The 25199-nt window shown below is 52.2% G+C and overlaps 1 protein-coding gene across 2 annotated transcripts in view; it reads left to right on the forward strand.

The window, feature by feature from the left end:
- The window catches only part of LOC140189009 (crossover junction endonuclease MUS81-like), a 35319-nt gene extending 11979 nt beyond the window's left edge, over positions 1-23340 (forward strand). For both annotated transcript variants that reach the window (XM_072245680.1, XM_072245681.1), the window contains exons 4-8: positions 4230-4399; positions 6618-6716; positions 7879-7959; positions 9294-9382; positions 23157-23340. In XM_072245680.1, coding sequence (XP_072101781.1) covers positions 4230-4399; positions 6618-6716; positions 7879-7959; positions 9294-9382; positions 23157-23325 — 608 coding nt within the window. In that variant the 3' untranslated portion in view covers positions 23326-23340. The remainder of the gene's footprint in view (positions 1-4229; positions 4400-6617; positions 6717-7878; positions 7960-9293; positions 9383-23156) is intronic.
- Positions 23341-25199: the final 1859 nt, after the last annotated feature.

Raw genomic sequence — 25199 nt, forward strand, 5'->3', positions numbered from 1 at the left:
CTTCCCTGCCACTGTAGGTCCCTCATCTAGTTGGACTGCCCACCAACTGTTTCAAGAAGCCCTCCTGGATGCACCAAAGAAATTCGATCCCATCTGAGCCCCTTGTACCAAGGAAGTCGCAGCCAAAGTTGGGCAAGTTGATGTCACCCAATGCGACAATCCTGATGCTTTCACGTTGTTCCATAATTGGCTTACGTAGCTGTATCCTCTTCCTCCTGGTGGCTGCTGTCTGATCAGCAAAGAGAAGTGTTAGGGTGTTTTTGGGGTTAGCATATATCACAAGTAACTTCAGCTACCAATCTTCAAATCTGAATATGGACTGTAGATTAAATTTAAAATGCAGCTCTGAACAATTAGTTCCTAAGAGCCGTGAATCACAGTTAATGCTGATTAAAATGTATTTAAGTTATGCAGTGTGGATGTGAAGCGGGAGATGCGAAAGGTATGTGTAGTTCAAAGAAAGCATTGTGGATGCATTGTAAATATGGAATTGTCCTTTGATCTTTAGCACATAAAGTGTCGTGTAGCGTTGGGTCGAGCAGGCCTCTTCCTCCGAAAGGGTCTGAATATGATGCCCGCGATGTGTCATTTTGTCGAATAGAGAGCTTGCCTCATATCTACCAGCTGTGTCTCTCAGCTAAGACTTTGTGTGCGCAACAACATGAAGGGAGGCAAAGAGGGCAGGAGTGTGTGCTGGAGCATGTGCTTTCCTATGACATGTGGGACGTTTGCCTTCATGGGTGCGTGTAAGCTCAGGAATACAAGATGGATTAGTGTCAGACGCAGAGGTGAGAACTAGGTCCTGTTGAAAATAGAAAGATTAGCTCTGTTTTTAAGATGAGCTTTATTTTTCACAATGTACATCGAAACATAAAAGTGAACGACAAACAGTCTGAATATGCGCTGGGGGCAGCCAGCAAATGTCGCCACGCTTCTGGCGCCAACATAGCACGCCCACAACTCACTAGCCCTAACCTACAGGTCTTTGGATTGTGGGAGGAGATGAGAGGAAACCCGGGTGGTCAGGGGTTTCACAGACAGTGGCGGGAATTGAACCTGGGTCGCTGGCTCCGTAATAGCCGTCACGCTTAGCGTGTTGATTGGAGGTCAGCAGGGGCACATCTGCAGATCCGCGGTTGACCTGGAGCACGCCCCGTGACCAGCATGAATTGCGATTGACAAGCCCGATAACCCGTTGAGAATGAAGCGCAGCGGGCAGAGCCACCGTCTCTGGGCACCAGAGGCCCCGGATTCGATCCCGCCCTCCGATGCTGTCTGCGTGGAGTGTGCCAGTCCTCCCCTGTGACCGTGTGAGTTTCCATGGGTTCCCTCCGGTTTTCTCCCCACATCCCTGAATCACTGAGAGCTTTATTAATTAGCTGCTAGTTAGCGGGAGAATCATAGAATCTGGGTGAAGAAATGGGTTTGGGGAAATGGGTGCTCAATGGTCGGTGTTGAAGGGCTGGTTTCTGTGTTGTAGGACTCTGTAAGGGTCGCCTTTGGAGAAAGAGATGATCCAACTATTCCAACATGCAGCTGATGTCAGTGGTCACTGTCCCCTTCTTCACCTCCTAGCTTCTCTCTTCATCTCCCCCTCTCACCACCTTCTCTCACCTAGCACTCCCTCCCTTTATTCTAGCTTCTGCCCCCTTCCTTTCCTTTTTTTAAAATTTTTTATTTTTATTTGGATAAGGAATTTGCAAGTATCATGAACTTTTTTGACATGTATAACCTTTTCCATTTTTTTATATATGTATAAATCTATAATTATCTATACATTCCTAAGTACACATTGAGATGACATAAAATGTAATTAGGCACTTAAATAGATAATTATGTGCAGTTGTAATTCTACTCTATTAGGCTTAGTAATGATATTAGTTGTTAAGAAAAATAATAATAATAGTGGATTAATAATAATTTCCATATATATCTCTTCTGGACCATTTCTTTCTGGTCCGAAATATTATATGTAAGCCTATGTAACTACCATTGTAGGTGTTTATATCCTAACTCGTTCATGTTTGCTCCTACCCCCAAACATAATTATCCAATCCCTATGTACTTATTTACTTAATTTTATCATTTTTTTTTCCTTTCCCAAATCTTTCCCTTTACTTGTGTTAATTCTCCGTTTTCCAAAAAAAGAAAAAAACAGTAAACATTTGGACCAGGGGTACTTACGTTAGCAATATTACTGTGTTGATGAGGAGAGCAGTATAAATCATTAGGAGAGTCATCTAAGGTCTGCTCACTTTGGGGTTATATATTCAATCCATTTATTCCAAGTTTGATAAAATTTTTCTTTTTGAGTTCTCAGGGAGTAAGTCATCTTTTCCATTTTAAATATTTCCAAGAAAATTTCGTGCCAATCTTCTAATGTAGGTGGTATTGGATTTAGCCACTTTCTAGTGATTGATTTCTTACTTGCCACTAAAAGGGCCTGCAGCAACTTTATATCTTTCTTCTGTTCAAGAAACAATACATGCCCCAAATAGAGCGTCTCAAAGTCCAGAGGTATCTGGGTCTTAAGTACCTTAACTAATGTTCTATGAATACCTTTCCAATATAAACTTAATTTAGGGCAATCCCAGAAAATATGAAAATGATTTGCCTCCTTGGAGCCGCACCTTCTCCAACATGTCACGTTTGTATCTTTATATTTTTCCTGATATGGGGTCTTGAAGTATCTTATAATATCTTTCCAACAATGTTCACCCCCTTCCTTTCCACTTCCTGGTGAAGGGTCTCGGCCCCTCCACCGGTGCTGCCTGACCTACTGGGTTCCTCCACTACTTTGTGGGTGTATCCATTGCACCCCAGGATTTGGGGGTGACACCTCCCAGTGCTGTCTCACGTCTTCAGTGACCTGGATTCGATCCCAGCCTCCGGCACGTGGGTTTCAATAGGGAGACACAGAGACGGGTCTTCTGGCTCACTGAATCCGTGGTGACCGTCAGCCACCCATTAGCACCAATTTTGTTTTATTCTCCCCACATTCCCACCGCCTACCCCCAGATACTATTGGACTGACTGATGGGGAGGGAGGGGCAATTAACCCACCAAAGCCCCCCCCCCCGATCATAGCGCCAGAGGTTGGGTTCGAAACCCCCCCCCCCCCGGGTCTCCAGAGGCTATGATACAGGCACCCTACCCATTGAGCATCAGGATGTTTCCTCCACCTCCCGAAGGCTGTGGCTTAATTGGCGGCTGTAAAGTGGAGCAGCACGGTCAGCTCAGTACCGGCAACCCGGGTTCAATTCCCGCCGCTGCCCGTAAGGAGTTTGTACGTTCAGACCCGTGACCGCTTGGGTTTCCCCCGGGTGCTCTGGTTTCCTCCCACAGTCCAATGACGTGCCGGTTGGTAGGTTAATAGATCGTTGTAAACTGCCCCGTGGCCTAGGTTAGGGCTAGATCACAGGTGCTCGGCTTGAAGGGCCGGAAGGGCCTGTTCCTCACTGCATCTCAGTAGAGCTTGGCACCAGTGTCGTCGCAGAGATTGCCAGAGGGAAGTTGTAAACAACATCAGACCGCCTTAGGGACCCCGGCTCCGGATTTACTCCCGAAGCCTCTCCCATGGATGGGTACGGCCACAAGGCAGCAGAGGTTTAATATCAGAGTTTTCCTTCTCCTAGGCGGGCTGCCGTCCAAGGCTGATGAGCCCCACCTGCCCAAAGCAACTGGTTTCGAGGTGCCTTTGCCCCTTCTCTTGTCAGTAGAAACTGTTCCGCCGGGCCTAGTAGCTAAGCCACGTGCAAAGGGTAAGAGTTGGACTTGGTTGTCAGAGGCTGTTAGAGACACATGCCATTTGGAGCACTTTATAGGTAGTGGGAGCTTATCCCCACTACCACCCCCGGCTATGACAACCATAGGAAGCTGTTCACCGTATACCCCTCTATCAACTGCCCTCTCACCCTCCCTCGCTCCAAAGAGAAAAACCCTAGCTCACTCAGCCTTTTCTCATAAGACACGCCCTCTAATCCAGGCAGCTTCCTGTTAAATCTCCTCTGCACCCTCTCTAAAGCTTCCACATCCTTCCTATAATGAGGAGACCAGAACTGAACACAGTATTCCAAGTGTGGTCTAGACAGGGTTTTACTGAGCTGCAACTCTGAAAGGAGATGTGGAAATTATTGAACGTGTACGCAGAGACTAAGAGGTGTGGTGAGTCAAATCAAAAGTTATTGCAATGTACGAGCGACAAAGAGTTCTGGTCTGCTTGGTTCCAGGTAGAGACGTTCCCATCCATTACGCCTGTGCCCCAGTTCCCATGAACACAGCGTGGGCTCAGAGGAAGAGGACACCGAGCGTTGAGTCACCCACGAAGGTGGCGAGCTGCTGGGCGGCGGAGAGCGTGTCCGAGGAAGAGGACCCAGCAGACCAGAGACCCTCCCCTTCAGTGAGTGCGTGGGCTGGCCTGGCCAGAGGGGCGATCGGTGTAGGCGTGCTCTCTTGCTCGAAGGAGGTGCCGGAGGTTGGCGAGATCTTGCACGATTGTCGGGTGTTGTAATGATCGGGTGACCGTTCCCGCTCCAGTGACTGATATAGCAGGAGCAGCACACACTAACTTCTGGAGAAACATCAGCAAGCCAGGCAGCATCGATGGAGAGTCATCTTTCGGTGTCATCTTCTATATCTGGTGTTTCCATTGGGGCTTCGTCTACATCACTGAGACCAGACGCAGACGGGGGGACCGCTTGGTCGAGCACCTTCACTCCATCCGGTGCAAGAGGCTCGATCGCCTGCTCTTCCCACCCTCCCCATTTCACTTTGGCTTCCAACTTCCATTCTGACATGTCTGTCCTCGGCCACAATGAGGCCAAACTCAGGTTGGAGGATTCCGTCTGAGTAGTCTCCAACATGACGCACGAACGTAGATTTCTCTAACTTCCAGTAATTTTTCCATTTCCCATTCTAGCTTTTCTCCTTCTTGCCTACCCATCACCTCCCTCTGGTGCCCCTCCTCCTTCCCTTCCTCCCATGGTCCACTCTCCTCTCAGATTCCTCCTCCTTCCATCTCCCAGCTTCTCACTCCCCTCTTCGGCGCCCCCACCCACCTGCCACTGTACTCCTTCCCCTGCCCCCACCCTCTTATTCTGGCTTCAGCCCCCTTCCTTTCCAGTCCTATAGAAGGGTCTTGGCTCTGAATGTCACCTGTTCATTCCCCTCCGTAGCTGTTCACTGGGTTCCTCGAGAATTTTATGTGTTTATGTAGCAATACGGTGCGAAGTAGGCCTTTCTGGCCCTCCGAGCCACGCCACCCCTTCGATCCCTGACAGACCCGATTAACCCTAACCTAATCACGGGGCAGTTTACAATGCCACAGGGGTCAGTGCTGGGTCCATTGTTATTTGTCATCTATATCAATGATCTGGATGATAATGTGGTAAATTGGATCAGCAAATTTGCTGATGAACAAAGATTGGAGGTGTAGTGGACAGTGAGGAAGGTTTTCAAAGCTTGCAGAGGGACTTGGACCAGCTGGAAAAATGGCTGAAAAATGGCAGATGGAGTTTAATACAGACAAGTGTGAGGTATTGCACTTTGGAAGGACAAACCAAGGTAGAACACACAAGGTAAATGGTAGGGCATTGAGGAGTTCTGTAGAACAGAGGAATCTGGGAACACAGATACAAAATTCCCTAAAAGTGGCAAGTAGATAGGGTCGTAAAGAGAGCTTTTGGTACATTGGCCTTTATTAATCGAAGTATTGAGTATAAGAGCTGGAATGTTATGATGAGGTTGTATAAGGCATTGGTGAGGCCGAATCTGGAGTATTGTGTTCAGTTTTGGTCACCAAATTACAAGAAGGATATAAATAAGGTTGAAAGAGTGCAGAGAAGGCTTACAACGATGTTGCCGGGACTTGAGAAACTGAGTTACAGAGAAAGGTTGAATAGGTTAAGACTTTATTCCCTGGAGCGTAGAAGAATGAGGGGAGATTTGATAGAGCTATATAAAATTATGATGGGTATAGATAGAGTGAATGCAAGCAGGCTTTCTCCACTGAGGCAAGGGGAGAAAAAAACCAGAGGACATGGGTTAAGGGTGAGGGGGGAAAAGTTTAAATGGAACATTAGGAGGGGCTTCTTCACACAGAGAGTGGTGGGAGTATGGAATGAGCTGCCAGATGAAGTGGTAAACGCGGGCTCACTTTTAACACTGAAGAAAAACTTGGACAGGTACATGGATGAGAGGTGTATGGAGGGATATGGTTCGGGTGCAGGTCAGTGGGACTAGGCAGAAAAATGGTTCGGCACAGCCAAGAAGGGCCAAAAGGCCTGTTTCTATGCTGTAGTGTTATATGGTTCTATGACCAGTTAACACTTCTGGGTTGTCCTTGGACTGTGGAGAAGAATGGAGGACCTGGAGAAAGACCACGCATTCCCCCCAGGGAGGATACTATGGTGCCTGAACTGAACTTGGAATTCCGGTACGCCCCCCACCCCCCGCCCGACCCCCGAGCTACGGTACCACGGTGCCCACTTTGTGCGTGTCATTCAAGATTTCCAGCATCCGCGAGATCTCTTGTGTTTCCGATACAAGGGGACCGAGGAGTTGGGGAGGTGGCCGCTCAGTACTGTCCGCTGACCCTCACCCGTTCTCTGCCCTTGCAGAAAAGGAGGCGACCGGAGAACCGCGAGGAGCAAGACTACAAGCCGCAGAAGCGCTCTGGCGGGTACGCGCTCCTTCTGACCTTCTACAGGGAGGCCAAGGCAAGTGAGGAGGCTCGCGTGCACAGTGTCGCTGAGGCCTGGCTTGATGCAGGGTTATAAAACCGCAAGGGGCGCAGGTCAGGTGGAGCGTCACGCTCTTTCCCCCAAGGCAGGGGAGTCCAAAACTATAGGGCGGAGATAGAAAATGGCAACTTTTGGTGGGTACGTGGAATGAGTTGCCAGAAGATTGCTGGAGAAGGCACTTGGGCAGGGACATGGATAAGAAAGGTTTAGACCAGGAGTTCCCAATCTGGGGTCTACAGACTCTTTGCTTAATGGTATTGGTCCATGGCATAAAAATTGTTGGGAACCCCTGGTTGAGAGGGATCTGGGCCAAAAGCAAGCATGGGACTAATTGAGATAGGCACTTTGGTCAGCATGGATGGATTGGGCCGAGTGGCCTACTTCTGTGCTGTATAGTCTCTGTGTTAATGGCAAAGCACACAGGATGGGTGTTTGGAGTAAGGGGAGCGACATGCAAAATGCTGGAGGAATTCAGCAGGTCGGGCAGCATCCATGGGTGGGGATAAATAGTCAACGTTTCAGGACTGGGAAGGAAGGGGGCAGAAGCTAAAATAAGAAGGTGGGGGGGCATAGTACAAGCTGGCAGGTGGTAGGTGAGGCCGGGTGGGCGAGGGGAGATGGTGTGAGAAGCTGGGAGGTGATTGGTGGAAAAGGAAGAGGGCTGAAGAAGAAGAAGGCATCTGATAGGAGAGGAGAGTGGACCAAGGGAAGGAGGAGGGGCACCAGAGGGAGGTGATGGCAGATGAGGACAAGAGAAAGGGAAAGGGGGGGAGCCAGAATGAGAGTTGGAAAAGGAGACGGGGAGGAGGGAGAAATTACGGGAAGTTAGGGGAATCGATGTTCATGTCGTCAGGTTGGGGACTACCCTGATGGAGTGAGATGTTGGTCCTCCGACCTGTGAGTGGCCTCATCACGGTGCAGTAGAGGGGGCATGAGAGGCTGGAGAGTTTTCCAGTGAAAGGTGTGATGGCGAGGGCTAGAAGGACTTGTGTGTGGAGTGGAACCACTGGCAGGTAGTAGAGGGGCCAAACAGCCTGAGTGCATTGCATTGCTGTGTAGCTGTGTGACTCTGAACCGTGTCTGAATCTGCCTGACCACGAGCTGCTCTCTCTCTCTCTCTCTGTCCTGATCCGTGTAGAAGCCAGGTTACCGAGGTTTCATGACGAAGGGAGAACTGCAGAGGAAAGCCCAGCCCCTGTGCAGGATATCTTTCACTCACGTGAGTCGCATCGAACCCCCCCCCCCCCCCGCTCCCCGGCGTTACCGCAGCACCTCCCACTCACACCCCTCCTGCCCGCCCTTAACGCGTTTCCAGAATCGGAGTCGCTGCCGGTGGTCGTGAAATCTCACAGCAGCACAGTGCTGGACGTTAACAAAGAGCGGCAAGTTAAATGGAAAGCTGACACAGCGCCACAGAGGAATAGTGAGGCCGCGTTCATGGGTTCATGGACCATTCAGGGATCTGATGGCGGAGAGGAAGGAGCTGTTCTTAAAACGTCGAGTCGGGCTGCTGCGCCTCCTCACCGATGGTAGCATTGAGAAGAGGGCATGACGCGGGCGGTGGGGTCCGTAGTTTTGGTTGCCCCGTCCCTCGAAGATGCCCTCGGCGGTGGGGAGGTTGAGCCCGTGATGGAGCCGGCTGTGTCTACAACCCCCCTGCGCTGCTGTGCATTGGAGCTGCCACACCAGGCAACGATGCAACCAGCCCGAGTGCCCCTCCGCGGTGCGTCTGTAGAAATTCACAGGAGCCTTTTTTTGGCGTCTGTGCAGAACGGTGCACCCTTACCTTGGTAAATTGTGCAAGAACGATGAGGTCGTTCATGGGTTCTTGGGCCGTACAGAGATCTGACGGCGGGGGGTGGGGGGAGAAGCTGTTCCTAAAATGTTGTGTGAGGGTCCTCACACTCTGATCCAGATTTATGTACCATGCGTACGCTTTTAACATGCGGCGAAATGCGCCGCTTGCGTTAAACAGCCAAAACGACCGAAGGATGTGCTGGGGGCAGCCCTCAAGTATCGCCAACGTAGCGACGCCTCCTTCCTGATTTTACTTTGGGATACAGCGTGGAATGGGCCCTTCGAGCCTTGCCGTCCGGCAGTCCTCCGATTCAGTCCTAGCCTAATCACGGGGCACTTTTACAATGACCAGTTAACCTACACAGCAGGCCTTTGCATTGTGGAAGGAAACCGGGGGAAAGCCGTATGCTTTTCACGGGGTGGGGGGGGGAACGTTCAGACTCCTTACAGAGGTCGTCATGCTAACCTGTGTCCTGGTGGTGAGGTGAGATGCACAGACACACACAAGGGACGTTTACGCTCGCTCACATCTCCCCAACTCCCCCCCCCCCCCCCCGCCAAGACTGGACCCCTCCGCCTGACGCAGGGGGCCAGGGTCCTTCCTCTGAAGCACAACGGCGGGATTTCCCTTTGGCTCCAGGACTCGTGGGACCAAAGGCATTGTCACGGCCGGTCCCCCGCCCTCATCCTCGGTTTAACAAGTCTTCCGCCAGTTCTGTCTGTCCCTTGCTTGTAAGCTGTTTTTTTTTTAAACAGTTTAAAGCAAGCTACCGGTACAATGCATGGTCGTCAATCAGCGCCCTAATCCAGAAGGACCTCGTGATAAAGACCGGTTTCCCCGCCAGGTAGGACAAGGTGCAGCACGCAAGCGGTTGTGACACATCCTGAATGTGTCGGACAACAATTATTCCTCTTCGATTCCGGTTCATTATGTTCTGACCTCTGGCTCCATCAATTTTTTATACTCCTCGTCCTTGCGGTCTGATTCTCTTTGTCACTTCGACAGTGCTGTAAGGTTTCTCGTCCCCAGCTCCAGCCTCACCTTTGGTGTCCCTTCCGAAACAACCCTTCCATTTCTTCACTCTCCTCCACATCTTTCTCCATGTGCCCTCTTATTCTGTTCCCCTCTCTCCCCTCCTCTCCCTGTCACCTTCTACCCTTCTCTACCCAATCCGTCCCGCTCTCTTGCCGACCCCTTCCCCCTCACCCACCTCTCTCCCCGTCTATGACGCCTTGCTTTCCTCCCTCAACCCTCCAAGCCCTTGACCCTCTCCCTCTTCCCTTCCCTTCCTACTTGCCCACTCCCCCTCCCCACCTCCATGTACCCTGCTCCCTCTCCTTTCAACATGCCCCTGCTCCCACCCCCATTCCATGTCTCCTCCCTCCTTCCCTCCTCCCTCCTCCCTCCTCCCCTTCCTCACACTCCCATTCTCTCCTCCTCCTCCCCTCCCCCTCCCCCTCCTCCTTTCCCCGCCCTCTCCCCTTACCCCTCCCCTCTCACCCTTCACCTCCTCCCCTTCTCATTCTTCACCCCCTCCCCCTTCTCATCCCTTCCACCCTTCTCCCCCTCCCCCTCCTCCTCTTCCCTCCTCCTCTCCCCTCCTCCTCTCCCCTCCTCCTCTCCTCCCCTCCCCCTCCTCCTCTCCTCCCCCTCCCTCTCCCCCTCCCCCTCTCCCCCACCCCCCTCTCCCCCTCCCCCTCTCCCTCTCCCCCTCTCCCCCTCCCCTCTCACCCTTCACCCCCTCCCCCTTCTCATCCCTTCCACCCTTCTCCCACCTCCCATTCTCCCCCTCCCCTCCCCCCTCCTCTCTCCCTCCTCTCCTCTCCCCCTCCTCTCCCCCCTCCTCTCCCCCTCCTCTCCCCTCCCCCCTCCTCTCCCCCCTCCTCTCCCCTCCCCCTCCTCTCCCCCTCCTCTCCCCTCCTCCTCTCCTCACCCTCCCCCTCTCACCCTTCACCCCCTCCCCTTCTCCCCCTCCTTCACCTCTCACCCTTCACCCCCCTTCTCACCCTTTCTCCCCCTCCCCTTCCCCTCAAGCCTCCTCCCCCTCCCCTTCTTCTCCCCATTCCCCTTTAACCTGCTTCCTCCCCTTACCCCCTCCTGCCTTCCCCTCCCTTTCCTCCCTCTCCCTCTCCCCTTCCACCCTCCCCTTCACCCCTTCACCCTCCTTCATTCCCCCTTCACTTCCAACCCTCCCCTCCTAACCCATCCCCCCACTTCCACCTCCCTCCAACCCTTCCCCCTTCCTCCCCTACCTCCTCCTTTCCCCTCCCCTTCATCCTCCCTCATTCCCCCTTCACTTCTAATCCTCTCCTAACCCATCCCCCCTCCCACCTCCACCTCCCTCTCCCTCTGACCCGTCCCCCTTTCCCCTTCCCTCCCCTCCCCTCCACACCCCTCCCCTTACTCCCTCCCCTCCACTCCCTTTCCCCTACCCCTCATCCCCTTTCCCCTCTCTCACCCCCTCTTCATACCCTCCCCCTTCCTCCCTCCTCCCTCCCCCCTCCCCTTCACCCTCCCTCATTCCCCCTTCACTTACCGCCAACCCTCCCCTCCCACTTCTACCTCCCTCCAAACCCTCCCCTTCCTCCCCTACCACTTCCCCCTCCATCCCCCTCCCCTTTTCCCCTGCTCAACCCCTCTCTCATCCCCTTTTCATCCCCTTCCTCCCTCTCCCCCCTCCGTCACCCCCCTCCTCCTCCCTTCTCCTTTCCCCTCCCCTTCACCCTCCCTCATTCCCCCTTCACTTGCCTCTAACACTACCCTCCTAACCCATCCCTCCTCCCACCTCCACCTCCCTCTGACCCCTCCCCTCCCCCCATCCCCTTTCCCCCTCCCCCTCCATCTCCTTCCCCCTCCCCCTCCATCCCCTTTCCCCTCCCCTTCATCCCCTCCCCCTTCACCTCCCTCATTCCCCCTTCACTTGCCTCCAACCCTCCCCTCCTTAATCCATCACTCCTCCCACCTCCACCTCCCCCTTCCCCTTCCTCTCCTCCCCCTCCATCCCCCTCCCCCTCTCAACCCCATCTCTCATCATCCCCCTCCCCCTCCCCTGCCCCTGCTGCTCCCCCTCTCCCCATCCCCCCTTTCTCTCTCCACTTCCCCTTCCATCTTTCTGCCTACCCCCATTCCCCCCTCCGCAGTCCCCACTCATGTGTAACCAGTAACCATCCCATTTTCCCGATTCCTGTCCCCCTGTCCTGGCTCCATTCTCATCTCCTTTCCCAACACACTCTCCCCCGTCCCCTTGTCTTTTCTCTCTCCCTCACTCTCTCCCCCTGACCCTCTGTGTCTCAGAGACTCTGAAAGTCCATTCCTTTGCGTGGATTGCCTGCAGTTTCTGCCCCCACGCTACACAGGGAGTAATGGTGCTCTGCCGGGTGCACAAGATACACTGATTTGCAGAAATACCCACTCAGACGTTGGCAGATGACCAGCCCCATGTCAAACAGGAAATGGTTGCATTGTCAGTGCGTTTAATAATACCTCTGTCAAATGCTTTGGAAGTTTAAGTGTGTTAAATAAGTACTGGATGAGGCCCTTTAGCCCGTAGTGTCTGTGCCAACCATAAACCGCAGGTCTCCTCGTCCATGCTCTATATCTTTCCATCCCCTGCCTGTTCACGCATCTGTCTAAAAGCCTCTCAGACATTCCTCTCCTGTCTGCTTCCATTCTGTGGCAGCACATTCCAGCCACCAAACTCTGTGCGAGAACCTCCGCTCTGTGTAAACGTAGCAATTGACTCGTACGATGCCTGCCCTTTCGTAGCGGATTTTTTTTGGCCCTGGGAGAAAGGTAGCGGCTGCCTTCTCTACTTGCTCCTCTCGTAATCTTAATAAGGTCCCCTCGGCCTCGAATCTCCAGAGGAAACAACTCAAGTTTCAAAAATCAGTTTATTGTCACTGACATATGTCGTGAAATGTGTTGTTTGGCGGGAAGCAGTACAGTAGAAAACATAAAATCTACCATAAGAAACATATAAAATGATCAATGCCAAAATAGAGCAAAAATAGCAAGGTAGTGTTCATGGGTTAATGGACCACTCAGAAATCAGATGGTGGAGGGGACAGAGCTCTTCCTGAATTGCTGAATGTGTGTCTTCAGGCTCCTGTACCTCCTCCCTGATGGTAACAATGAGAAGAGGGCCTGGCCTGGGTGGTGGGGGTCCTTAATGATGGATGCTGCCTTTCTGAGGCTTCGCCCCTTGAAGATGCCCTCGATGCTCGGCAGGCTAGTGCCCGCCATGGAGCTGGCTGAGTTTACGACCGTCTGCGGCTTTTTCCGATCCTGCGCAGTGGGCCCCCTGCACTCCAGATGGTGATGCGACCAAAGGCTCGATTTAATGTCAGAAAGTGTGTGCAGTACACAACCTGAAATTCTTACTCTTCAGGAACGACCACGAAACAAGAAACCCCCCGTAGAATGAATGATAGAAACATCGAAGACCCCACTCCTCCTTCCCTCACGCATAGACACCCCCCGCACCCACAGAAGCACCGACCCACACCCCCCCCCAACAGAAGTCCCCCAAAGAGACCCCAATCCAAAATCCATCAAACTACAGTCCATAATGCTCGCCACAGTATACCTGTAGAAACCTGCTGGAGTCTTTGGTGACATAACCAAATCTCCTCAAACTCCTCACGAACCTTTCCTTCTGGCATATATTCCCAAAAGTTGAAAGCTACCTGGTAAACCTTTTCTGCGCCCTCTCTTAAAGCCTCCTCATCCTTCCTGTCATGGGAAACCAGAACTATGTACGAACATGCTGGATACCATAGTTTATTTCGTTATATGCTGTAATAATTGTCTCAGTGAGGCCGTGGGGCTGGGATATTTCATCGATAATCGTCTAGCTTGATTCGGTAATTCCATAGGAAGGGTGAAGAGGTCATGTTTCTGTTCCTGGATGGACCAGAACTGTTGTGTTAGTTATTTGGCGTATGCACTCAGTGGCCGCTTTATAAGGTACAGAAGGTGAGCCTGCTGTGGTCTTCTGCTGCTGTAGCCCATCCCCTTCGAGATCTGGCGGGTTGTGTGTTCAGAGATGCTCTTCCGCACACCGCTGTTGTAACAGGTGGTTATTTGAGTTACTGTCGCCTTCCTGTCAGCTTGAACCGGTCTGGCCGTTCTCCTCACCTCTCCCATTAACAAGGTGTCTTCACCCACAGAACTGCCACTCACTGGATGTTTTTTGTTTTTTGCACCATTCTCTGTAAACTCTAGAGACTGTTGTGCACGAAAATCCCAGGAGATCAGCAGTTTCTGAGATACTCAAACCACCCCGTCTGGTACCGACAATCGTTCCACCGTCAAAAGTCACTCAGATCACATTTCCTCCCCCATTCTGATGTTTGATCCTAACAGCAGCTAAACCCGTTGAACGTGCCTGCCTGTTTTTATGCATTGAACTACTGCCACGTGGTGGGCTGACTGGATATTTTTATTAACAAGACAGGTGTGCCTAATAAACTGGCCACTGGGTGTATGCCAGGGCTCTCCGCAGCCTGTGCCTGGGCCTCTTTGATAATCCGTCACGGGTTCCTGCCGTCAGCCTGCTCCTTGGGCGACCCCGCGTTTCCACGGTAACTGTCTGAGAATGTGTAATCAAGAACGGAGCCCACGATGAATAAACGACCTTTTTTCTCCCCAAGCCTGACCACGTGGGTAGCTGGCAGTGGCGAGGTGAGGGTTGGAGCTGTTTCCTCCCTCGCTGGGCAGATGCTCTGTGAACACTGAGGTGCATTGCATTTGGGGGTGCGCTCGCCCACCCTGCTCAGAAGACTACGAGATATCAGAGCAGAGTCAGGCCATTTGGCCCATCCAGTCTGTTCCCTCCCAACCCCATTCTCCTTTACCTTCTCCACCAACCTTTGATGCCTTCGATTTCTGCTCTAAAGGAATATCCTCCTGTACTCTGATCCTAGACTCCTCCACTATAAGAAACATCCTCTCCACACCCACTCTATCTGGACCTTTCAATCTTCAATAGGATTCAATGAGATCCCACCCTAGTTTTTGTAAACTCCGGCGTGTAGAGGCCCAGAGCTCCTTATGCATTAACCCTTTCACCCTCTCCCCCCCTCTGGGAGCATTGTCGTGAACCTTCTCCGGGCCCTCTCCAATGCCAGCACGTCCTTTCTTAACATAACGGGCCCAAAACTGCCCCCCTGTCCGTGTCTTACCCAGCTCAGGGTCCTGCCCTCTGCCACATTCTCCCGAGAGTTTGCACGCCCTACCCCATGTTGTGACTGCGTGGGTTTCCCCCAGGTGCTCCGGTTTCCTCCCCCATCCCATATGTTTTCAAACCTTCCTCCCTCACTCCCTCCTTCCCCCAGCCTCTCTCCCTCCTTCCCCCAACCTCACTCCCTCCTTCCCCCAGCCTCACTCCATCCTTCCCCCAGCCTCACTCCTCCTTCCCCCAGCCTCACTCCCGCCTTCCCCCGGCCTCTCTCCCTCCTTCCCCCAGCCTCACTCCCTCCTTCCCCCAGCCTCTCTCCCTCCTTCTCCCAGCCTCTCTCCCTCCTTCCCCAGCCTCTCTCCCTCCTTCCCCAGCCTCACTCCCTCCTTCCCCCGGCCTCTCTCCCTCCTTCCCTCAGCCTCTCTCCCTCCTTCCCCCAGCCTCACTCCCTCTTTCCCCTGGCCTCACTCCATCCTTCCCTCGGCCTCTCTCCCTCCTTCCCCCGGCCTCACTCCCTCCTACCCCTGGCCTCACTCCCTCCTTCCCCCAGCCTCACTCCCTCCTTCCCCCAGCCTCTCTCCCTCCTTCCCCCGGCCTCACTCCCTCCTTCCCCCGGCCTCTCTCCCTCCTTCCCCCGGCCTCACTCCCTCCTTCCCCCAGCCTCTCTCCCTCCTTCCCCCGGCCTCACTCCCTCCTTCTCCCAGCCTCACTCCCTCCTTCCCCAGCCTCTCTCCCTCCTGCCCCCAGCCTCTGCGGTGCTCTGAGCTGTTCCAATACCAGCCGTTGGGGAATATATGATTTTATTTACTTGGTTGCCTGGGCCTTGAGACAATGAGTACAGAGACAGAATTAGGCCCTTCGGCCCATTGAGTCTGTTCTGCCATTTGATCCAGGATGATTGTCCTTCAACACCAATCTTGCACCTTCTCCTTGTAACCCTTAACCCCCGACTAAATCGAAAAAGATCAAAGTTCAAAGTAAGTTTATTATCAGAGTGTGTTGAGGTCACTGTATACAACCCTGAGATTCATTTTAATCTTGAGGTACAGCAGGGTAACATGCCCTACCCACCCAACGGGCCCCGTGCCACCCACTGACACCCATGTAACTAATCCGTACATGACACCCATGTGACTAATCCATACGTACCACCCAGTGACACCCATGTGACTAATCCATACGCACCACCCACTGACACCCATGTGACTAATCCATACGTACCACCCACTGACACCCATGTGACTAATCCGTACGCGCCACCCACTGACACCCATGTGACTAATCCATACGCACCACCCACTGACACCCATGTGACTAATCCATACGCGCCACCCACTGACACCCATGTGACTAATCCATACGCGACACCCACTGACACCCACGTGACTAATCCGTACACGCCACCCACTGACACCCACGTGACTAATCCGTACGCGCCACCCACTGACACCCATGTGACTAAACCGTACGCGCCACCCACTGACACCCATGTGACTAATCCGTACACGCCACCCACTAACACCCACGTGACTAATCCGTACACGCCACCCACGGACTCCCATCTGACTAATCCATACACGCCACCCACTGACACCCATGTGACTAATCCGTATTCGCCACCCACTGACACCCATGTGACTAATCCATACGTACCACCAACTGACACCCATGTGACTAATCCATACGCGACACCCACTGACACCCATGTGACTAATCCATACGCCCCACCCACTGACACCCATGTGACTAATCCGTACGCGCCACCCACTGACACCCATGTGACTAATCCGTACACACCACCCACTAACACCCATGTGACTAATCCGTACACGCCACCCACTGACACCCAAGTGACTAATCTGTACACGCCACCCACTGACACCCATGTGACTAATCCGTACACGCCACCCACTGACACCCACGTGACTAATCCGTACACGCCACCCACTGACACCACGTGACTAATCCGTACGCGCCACACACTGACACCCATGTGACTAATCCGTACGCGCCACCCACTGACACCCATGTGACTAATCCGTACACGCCACCCACTGACACCCAAGTGACTAATCCGTACGTGACACCCACTGACACCCATGTGACTAATTTGTACGTGATACCCACTGACACCCATGTGACTAATCCGTACATACGCACCACCCAATGACACCCATGTGACTAATCCGTACGTGACACCCAAGTGACTAATCCGAATGCGCCACCCACTGACACCCATGTGACTAATCCAATCATGCCACCAACTGACACCCATGTGACTAATCCAATCTTGCCACCCACTGACACCCATGTGACTAATCCATACGCGCCACCCACTGACACCCATGTGACTAATCTGTACGCACCACCCAATGACACCCATGTGACTAATCCGTACACGCCACCCACTGACACCCATGTGACTAATCCGTACACGCCACCCACTGACACCCATGTGACTAATCCGTACACGCCACCCACTGACACCCATGTGACTAATCAGTACGCACCACCCAATGACACCCATGTGACTAATCCGTACACGCCACCCACTGACACCCATCTGACTAATCCGTACGCCCCACCCACTGACACCCATGTGACTAATCCGTATGCACCACCCAATGACACCCATGTGACTAATCCGTACGTCACACCCACTGACACCCATGTAACTAATCCGTACTTGACACCCACTGACACCCATGTGACTAATCTGTACGTGACACCCATGTGACTAATCCGTACGTGACACCCACTGACACCCATGTGACTAATCTGTACGCGACACCCACTGACACCCATGTGACTAATCCGTACGTGACACCTATGTGACTAATCCGTACGTGCCACCCACTGACACCCATGTGACTAATCTGTACACACCACCCACTGACACCCATGTGACTAATCCGTACACGCCACCCACTGACACCCAAGTGACTAATCAGTACACGCCACCCACTGACACCCACGTGACTAATCCGTACACGCCACCCACTGACACCCACGTGACTAATCCGTACACGCCACCCACTGACACCCACGTGACTAATCCGTACGCGCCACCCACTGACACCCACGTGACTAATCCGTACGCGCCACCCACTGACACCCACGTGACTAATCCGTACGCGCCACCCACTGACACCCAAGTGACTAATCGGTACGCGCCACCCACTGACACCCAAGTGACTAATCTGTACGTGATACCCACTGACACCCATGTGACTAATCCGTACACGCCACCCACTGACACCCATGTGACTAATCCGTACGCACCACCCAATGACACCCATGTGACTAATCCGTACACGCCACCCACTGACACCCATCTGACTAATCCGTACGCCCCACCCAATGACACCCATGTGACTAATCCGTACGCACCACCCAATGACACCCATGTGACTAATCCGTACGTCACACCCACTGACACCCATGTGACTAATCCGTACTTGACTCCCAATGACACCCATGTGACTAATCCGTACGTCACACCCACTGACACCCATGTGACTAATCCGTACTTGACACCCAATGACACCCATGTGACTAATCCATACGTCACACCCACTGACACCCATGTGACTAATCCGTACGTGCCACCCACTGACACCCATGTGACTAATGTGTACGTGACACCCACTGACACCCATGTGACTAATCCGTACGTGACACCCACTGACACCCATGTGACTAATACGTAGGCGCCACCCACTGACACCCATGTGACTAATCCGTACGCGCCACCCACTGACACCCATGTGACTAATCCGTACACGCCACCCACTGACACCCATGTGACTAATCCGTACGTGACACCCACTGACACCCATGTGACTAATCCGTACGTGACACCCACTGAAACCCATGTGACTAATAAGTAGGCGCCACCCACTGACACCCATGTGACTAATCCGTACACGCCACCCACTGACACCCACGTGACTAATCCATACGTGACACCCACTGACACCCATGTGACTAATCCGTACGTGACACCCATGTGACTAATCCGTACGCCCCACCCACTGACACCCATGTGACTAATCCGTATGCGCCACCCACTGACACCCTTGTGACTAATCCGTACGCGACACCCACTGACACCCATGTGACTAATCCGTACGTGACACCCACTGACACCCATGTGACTAATCCGTACGTGACACCCACTGACACCCATGTGACTAATACGTAGGCGCCACCCACTGACACCCATGTGACTAATCCGTACGCGCCGCCCACTGACACCCATGTGACTAATCCGTACACGCCACCCACTGACACCCATGTGACTAATCCGTACGTGACACCCACTGACACCCATGTGACTAATCCGTACGTGACACCCACTGAAACCCATGTGACTAATAAGTAGGCGCCACCCACTGACACCCATGTGACTAATCCGTACACACCACCCACTGACACCCACGTGACTAATCCATACGTGACACCCACTGACACCCATGTGACTAATCCGTACGTGACACCCATGTGACTAATCCGTACGCCCCACCCACTGACACCCATGTGACTAATCCGTACGCGCCACCCACTGACACCCATGTGACTAATCCGTACGCGACACCCACTGACACCCATGTGACTAATCCGTACGCGCCACCCACTGACACCCACGTGACTAATCCGTACGTGACACCCACGTGACTAATCCGTACGTGACACCCATTTGACTAATCCGTACGCCCCACCCAATGACACCCATGTGACTAATCCGTACATGCCACCCACTGACACCCATGTGACTAATCCATACGTGACACCCACTGACACCCATGTGACTAATCCGTACGCGCCACCCACTGACACCCATGTGACTAATCCGTACGTCGTTGGATTGTGCAAAGAAACCGGAGCACTTAGAGAAAACACACGGTCACAGGGAGAGTGTACGAACTCCACATAGACAACGACAGGAACTGAACGCGGGTCGCAGGTGCTGTCAAGTGTTACGCTAACCGCTACACTACTGCGGCACCCTCAAGTTTTCTTGCGGGCATTCACAGGAAAATAAAGAAGTTTATGATAAATTCTCTATATAAAGCAAAGACGACCAATATGCAAAAGAGGAAAAATTGTGCAAGGAGAAAGTAAATAAATAATCCAGAGAACATGGGTTGTAGAGGCCTTGTAAGTGAGTCTGTAGGTTGTGGAATCAGTTCAGTGAGGTGAGTGAAGTTATCCACACTGGTTCAGGAGCCTGATGGCTGAGGGGTAATAACTGTTCCTGAGCCTGGTGGTGGGGGACCCGAGGCTCCTGTACTTCCTTCCTGATGAAGAGAGTATGGTCTAGATGGTGGGGGTGGGGGATCTATCAACCTTTGCCTTAAGTTCACCCAGCAACTTGGCCCCCACAATCATCTGTGGCAACAAATTCCACAGATTCACCACCTGAAGAAGTTCCTCCTCATAACACACGCAAAGTGCTGGAGGAACTCAGCAGGCCAGGCAGCATCTGTGGAAAAGAGTAAACGGTCAACGTTTTGGGCCGAGAATGGGATGTTCGATCCTTTATTATGAAACCAACAAAGACAAGCAATCCTGTAGTTACTTTTTAAAAAGCTAACGAACCTAAATTAGCAAAATAACGAAATCAGCGGCCGAATTAACGCATCCAAGCAAAGTTAGCGTTCCAATATTGTAACTAAGCGGTCAAACTAAATTAGCGGTCAACAAGAAAAAATCACCCCGTAGTTTACTGGGCTAAATTGAACTAAGTGTGAATATGTCTCATTTGCTTTCCACCACGCCCCAACAGATTACCAGAATAAACACCCCACAGAAAGCAATTCAAACGACAAATAGATACATGGCTCCTACACCATTTTTAAAGGGGTGTCCTTTTATTCTGAGGCTATGCTTTCAGATCCTAGACTCTCCTACTAATAGAAATGTCCCTTCCTCATCCACTCTATCCGGGCCGTTTAGACCTCGAGCAGGGGAATACCCCCTCTCCCACTCTCTGCCCCAGTACCCCCTGCGGAGAGCGATGGGTGACATTTCCTCCTGCGACTCAGCAAACCGGGCGGATTGACAGGGATGTTACCGGGAGTGGAAGGCCAAAGGGACTGTTTTCCCTGGAGCAAAGGAGGCTGAGGGTGACCCGATAGAGGTTTATAAAATCGTGAGGTGGGTGGCCCACGATCGTACTCCCCAGGGCAGGGCAGTCTAAATTTTCATGTGTTCTGTGATACGTTGAGAAAGTTTTGGTTGCGTGCCACCCAAACAGACCACTCCACATGTACGTCAAAGTAGTAGAGAGGTAGATTGTTTATGGTTATTCTTCAGCACACCAGTATAGAGGAGAACAAGATGATTGTTACTCCAGATCCGATTCAGTGTAAAAAGTACAATGAAACAATCAATATAACAATAAATATAAAAACAACGGAATAAAACAGGATGTACAAATGTGGCCCTATATACTGTACATAAGATTAACTCCTACAATCAGTCTCTGTAAAATATCTACATTTTTAGCTCATTTACATAGACTGATTGTACAGATAAAGTGACACCAGTATCTGTACCTACAGTGACTCTGACAGGAAATTATGAAATGCTAAGGTCACTTGCGGCAAGAGATGTTCTTCTAGCTGGGCAGCCGGGCCAGTGAAAATGCCATAGGGTAGAGGCACGAGGTCATGGTCTTAAAACACTGCAGTGCAGGCCTTTCGGCCCATCTAGTCCATACCGAACCATTAATCTGCCTAGTCTCATCGCCCTCCAACCCCTCCCATCCAAACTTCTCTTAAATGTTGAAATCCTCCGCTTGTACTGGCAGCTGGTTCTACCCTCAGAGTGAAGTAGTTCCCCTCAACATTTCACCTTTCACCTTTAATCCATGACCTCACCCAACCTCAGTGGGGGGAAAAATGGCCTATACCCTTCATAATTTTGTGTACCTTTATCAAATCTCCCCTTAATCTTCTAAAGTCCTAACCAATTCAGCCTTTCCCTATCAATTAGGTCCTCAGGTCCCAGCAACATCCTTGTAAATTTTCTCTGCACTCTTTCAACCTTATTTTTTTTAGCCAGAGGATGGTGAGTCTATGGAATTTGTTGCCACGGGTGGCAGTGGAGGCCAAGTCATTGGGTGTATCTAAGGCAGAGATTGATAGGTATCTGAGTAGCCAGGGCATCAAAGGTTATGGTGAGAAGGCGGGGGAATGGGACTAAATGGGAGAATGGATCAGCTCATGATAAAATGGCAGAGTAGACTCGATGGGCTGAATGGCTGACTTCTGCTCCTTTATCTTATGGTCTTACATCTTTCCTGTAGGTAAGTGACCAGAACTGCACACAATACTCCAAATTTGGCCTCACCAACATGTTATACAACTTCAACGTAACATCCCATCTCCTGTACTCGATGCATTGATTTATGAAGGCCAGTGTGCCGGTAGTTTTCTTTACAACCCTATCTGCCTGTGATCAGAGCCCTGCTCCTCGCTGTGTATGACCTACCCTGGTTGGCCCACCTGAAGTGCTCCACCTTGCACTTGTCTGCATTAAATTCCATCTGCCTTATTTCAGCTCCTTTTTTCCAGCTGGTCCTGATTCCTCTGCAAGCCATGGTAGCCTTTCTCGCTGTCTACTACACCCCCAATCTTGGTGTCATGTGCAAATTTGCTGATCCAGTTAACCACATTATCATCCAGATCGTTGATATAGATGACAAACAACAACAGACCCAGCGCCGGTCGCTGTGGCACGCCACTAGTCACGAGCCTCCAGAGGTCTGCGATCTCTCTCAAATTTGCAAAATGCAGACTGTTGGGTGGTCTATAATATAATCCCATTAACGTGGTCATACCTTTCTTATTCCTCAATCCTACCCACAAGGCCTCTTTAGACGAGCTCTCCAGTCTGTCCTGACTGGGCACTGCCGTGATATTTTCCCTGACTAGTAACGCCACCCCTCTCCCATTAATCCTTTCCACTCTGTCGCATCTAAAACAACCGAACCCCGGAATATTGAGCGGCCAGCCCTGCCCCTCCCGGAACCGAGTCTCACGGGGGGGATCTGAGAGACAGGTTTTTGCACACAGATGGTGGTGTGCATACAGAACGATTTTAAAAACAACATGCACACACAATGCTGGAGGAACTCAGCAAGTCAGGATCTATGAAGGTTCTCAGCCCAAAACATCGACTCTTTACTCTTTTCCATAGGTGCTGCCTGGCCTGCTGAATTCCTCCAGCATTTGTGTGTGTGTGTGTGTGTGTGTTACTCTGGCTTTCCAACACCTGTGATTAGAAAAACATTTGGTCAGGTACAGAGATGGGGACGTTTTAGGCCAAACGGAGGCCGATAAGGTCACGGGGCAAGGTCGGTTTGGGTAAGTGGAACTAAAGGGCCTGTTTCTGCACATGACTAAGTGGGTTTCCTTTCCCCTGGCTCTCTCAGATTCACTCTGACCGAGAAGGGCCTGAAGCTGGGTGAGAAGCTGAACGCAGAGCACCTGGAGGAGGAGCGGCTAGAGGAGGCGCGGGGACGGGCAGCCGGAACCGCTGAGCCCTCCGTCGTCGGGGAGTACGAGGAGGCCCAGCCCCCAGCGACCCCAGTGGCAGAGTAAGCACCAACGACTGACCCCGGGTGGTACTGTCAGTGAGTGCTATGTGATGGATGTTACGACGAAAGAGGCGTGTAATTAACTTCCCTACTGGCTTGTGTTAGTCGCTGGGCAGCTTCCAGTGTGGGAGCGCGTAGAAGACCCGGTCGATTCACCACGTGATCGACTGGTCACGTTCTGGCAGTCACTCCAATACGGTTCGTTGTACAATTGGCCTGGATTCTTTTCATTTCCCCTCTCTTGGTTGTCTCCTCCCACCAACTTCTGTTAGCGCAGCAGCGAAATGCTGTTACAGTGGCAGCTGCCCGCGTTCAATCTCCACCACCATCTGTGAGGAGTTTGTACGTTCTCCCCGTGACCGTGTGGGTTTGCTCTGGGTGCTCCGCGTTCCACAGACGTGCAGTTTAGGGCTGGTAGCTTGCGGGTGTGCTCGCAAAGCGTAGCGGTCAGTGCAAACGCCTCGCAGTGCCAACCATCACTGATCGGGGTTCGATGCCCGCCGCCATTCTGTAAGGAGGTTGCACGTTCTCCCCGTGGCCGAGTGGGTCCCCTCCCGCATTCCAAAGGGTACCAGTTAGCAGGTGAATTGATCAACAGACACAAAATGCCAGAGGAGCTCAGCAGGCCAGGCAGCACCTGTGGAAAGAAGCACAGTCGATGTTTCAGGCCGAGACCCTCCGGCACGACTGGAGAAAAGAAAGCTGAGGAGTAGAGCTAAAAGTTCGGAGGAGGGGAGAGAGTAACGTCAGGTGGGAGGTGAAACCTGGAGGGGGAGGGATGAAGCAAAGAGCTGGGAAGCGGATTGGGAAAGAGACACAAGGCTGTAGACGAAGGAAAAAGGTGGGGAGGAGCACCAGAGGGAGGCGATGGGCAGGCAAGGAGGGAGGGAAAGAGGGGTAGAGAATATTGAAGGGGGTGTGGGGGTCATTACTGGAGGTTTGAGAAGTCAATGTTCATGCCATCAGGCTGGAGGCTACTCAGACGGAATATGAGGTGTTGTTCCTCCAACCTGAGTGTGGCCTCATCACGACAGTGGAGGAGGCCAAGGATGGACATACTGGAATGGGAATGAGAAGTGGAATTAACATGGGTGGCCACGGGGAGATCCCGTTTGTTCTGGCGGACGGAGCGTAGATGCTCGGCGAACCGGTTTTCACCAATCAACTTCCCAGCTCTTTACTTCATCCCCCCACCCCACCTCCAGGTTTCACCCCTCCACCCTGCTTTTTTCCTCCAGTCCTGCCAAAGGACAGTGCTCCTTTCCATAGATGCTGCCTGGCCTGCTGAGTTCCTCCAGTGTGTCGTGTGTGTTGCTCAGATTTCCAGCGTCCGCAGAGTTTCTCTCTTGTTTGAGGTTAACTGATCATATGGGGGTAACTGAGCAGCAAGCGCTCATTGGGCTGGAAGGGCCTTTTACAAGCCGTATCTCTAAATAAATTAAAATAATATAAACCAACTGCTCTCTGCGAGATATACGGTCTTTCCCCGAGTGCGGAGAAGTCTGAAACTAAAGGACGTAGGCTTAGGGTGAGTGAGGAAAGATTTTGAAAGGGACTTGGGCAATCTTTTCCCTGCAGAAAGGAGGTGCCAGAAGAAGTGGTTGAGCAGAACTGTGCAAAGGTGTTCAGCCCACACATACATGTACAGCCTAAGACGTTTGCACAGCGTGGAGCGGAGAGAGAGTTTGTAAATCTGGTGGGAGCAAAGGATGTTGGGAATCAGAAGGCAGAGGGCAGGAGGGGAGTGGGGACAGGTGGCAGAGAAGGGAGTGCCAGGGCTGGGTGAGCTGGGTGCAGACACACCCAGTCCTGAGACACCAGGCAAGGTCATCTGATTTCAAACAATTGGTTTGTTGATCATTATAGAATGTATCTCCG

This window comes from Mobula birostris, chromosome 28, assembly GCF_030028105.1.
Source record: "Mobula birostris isolate sMobBir1 chromosome 28, sMobBir1.hap1, whole genome shotgun sequence".
Taxonomy (NCBI): Eukaryota; Metazoa; Chordata; class Chondrichthyes; order Myliobatiformes; family Myliobatidae; genus Mobula; species Mobula birostris.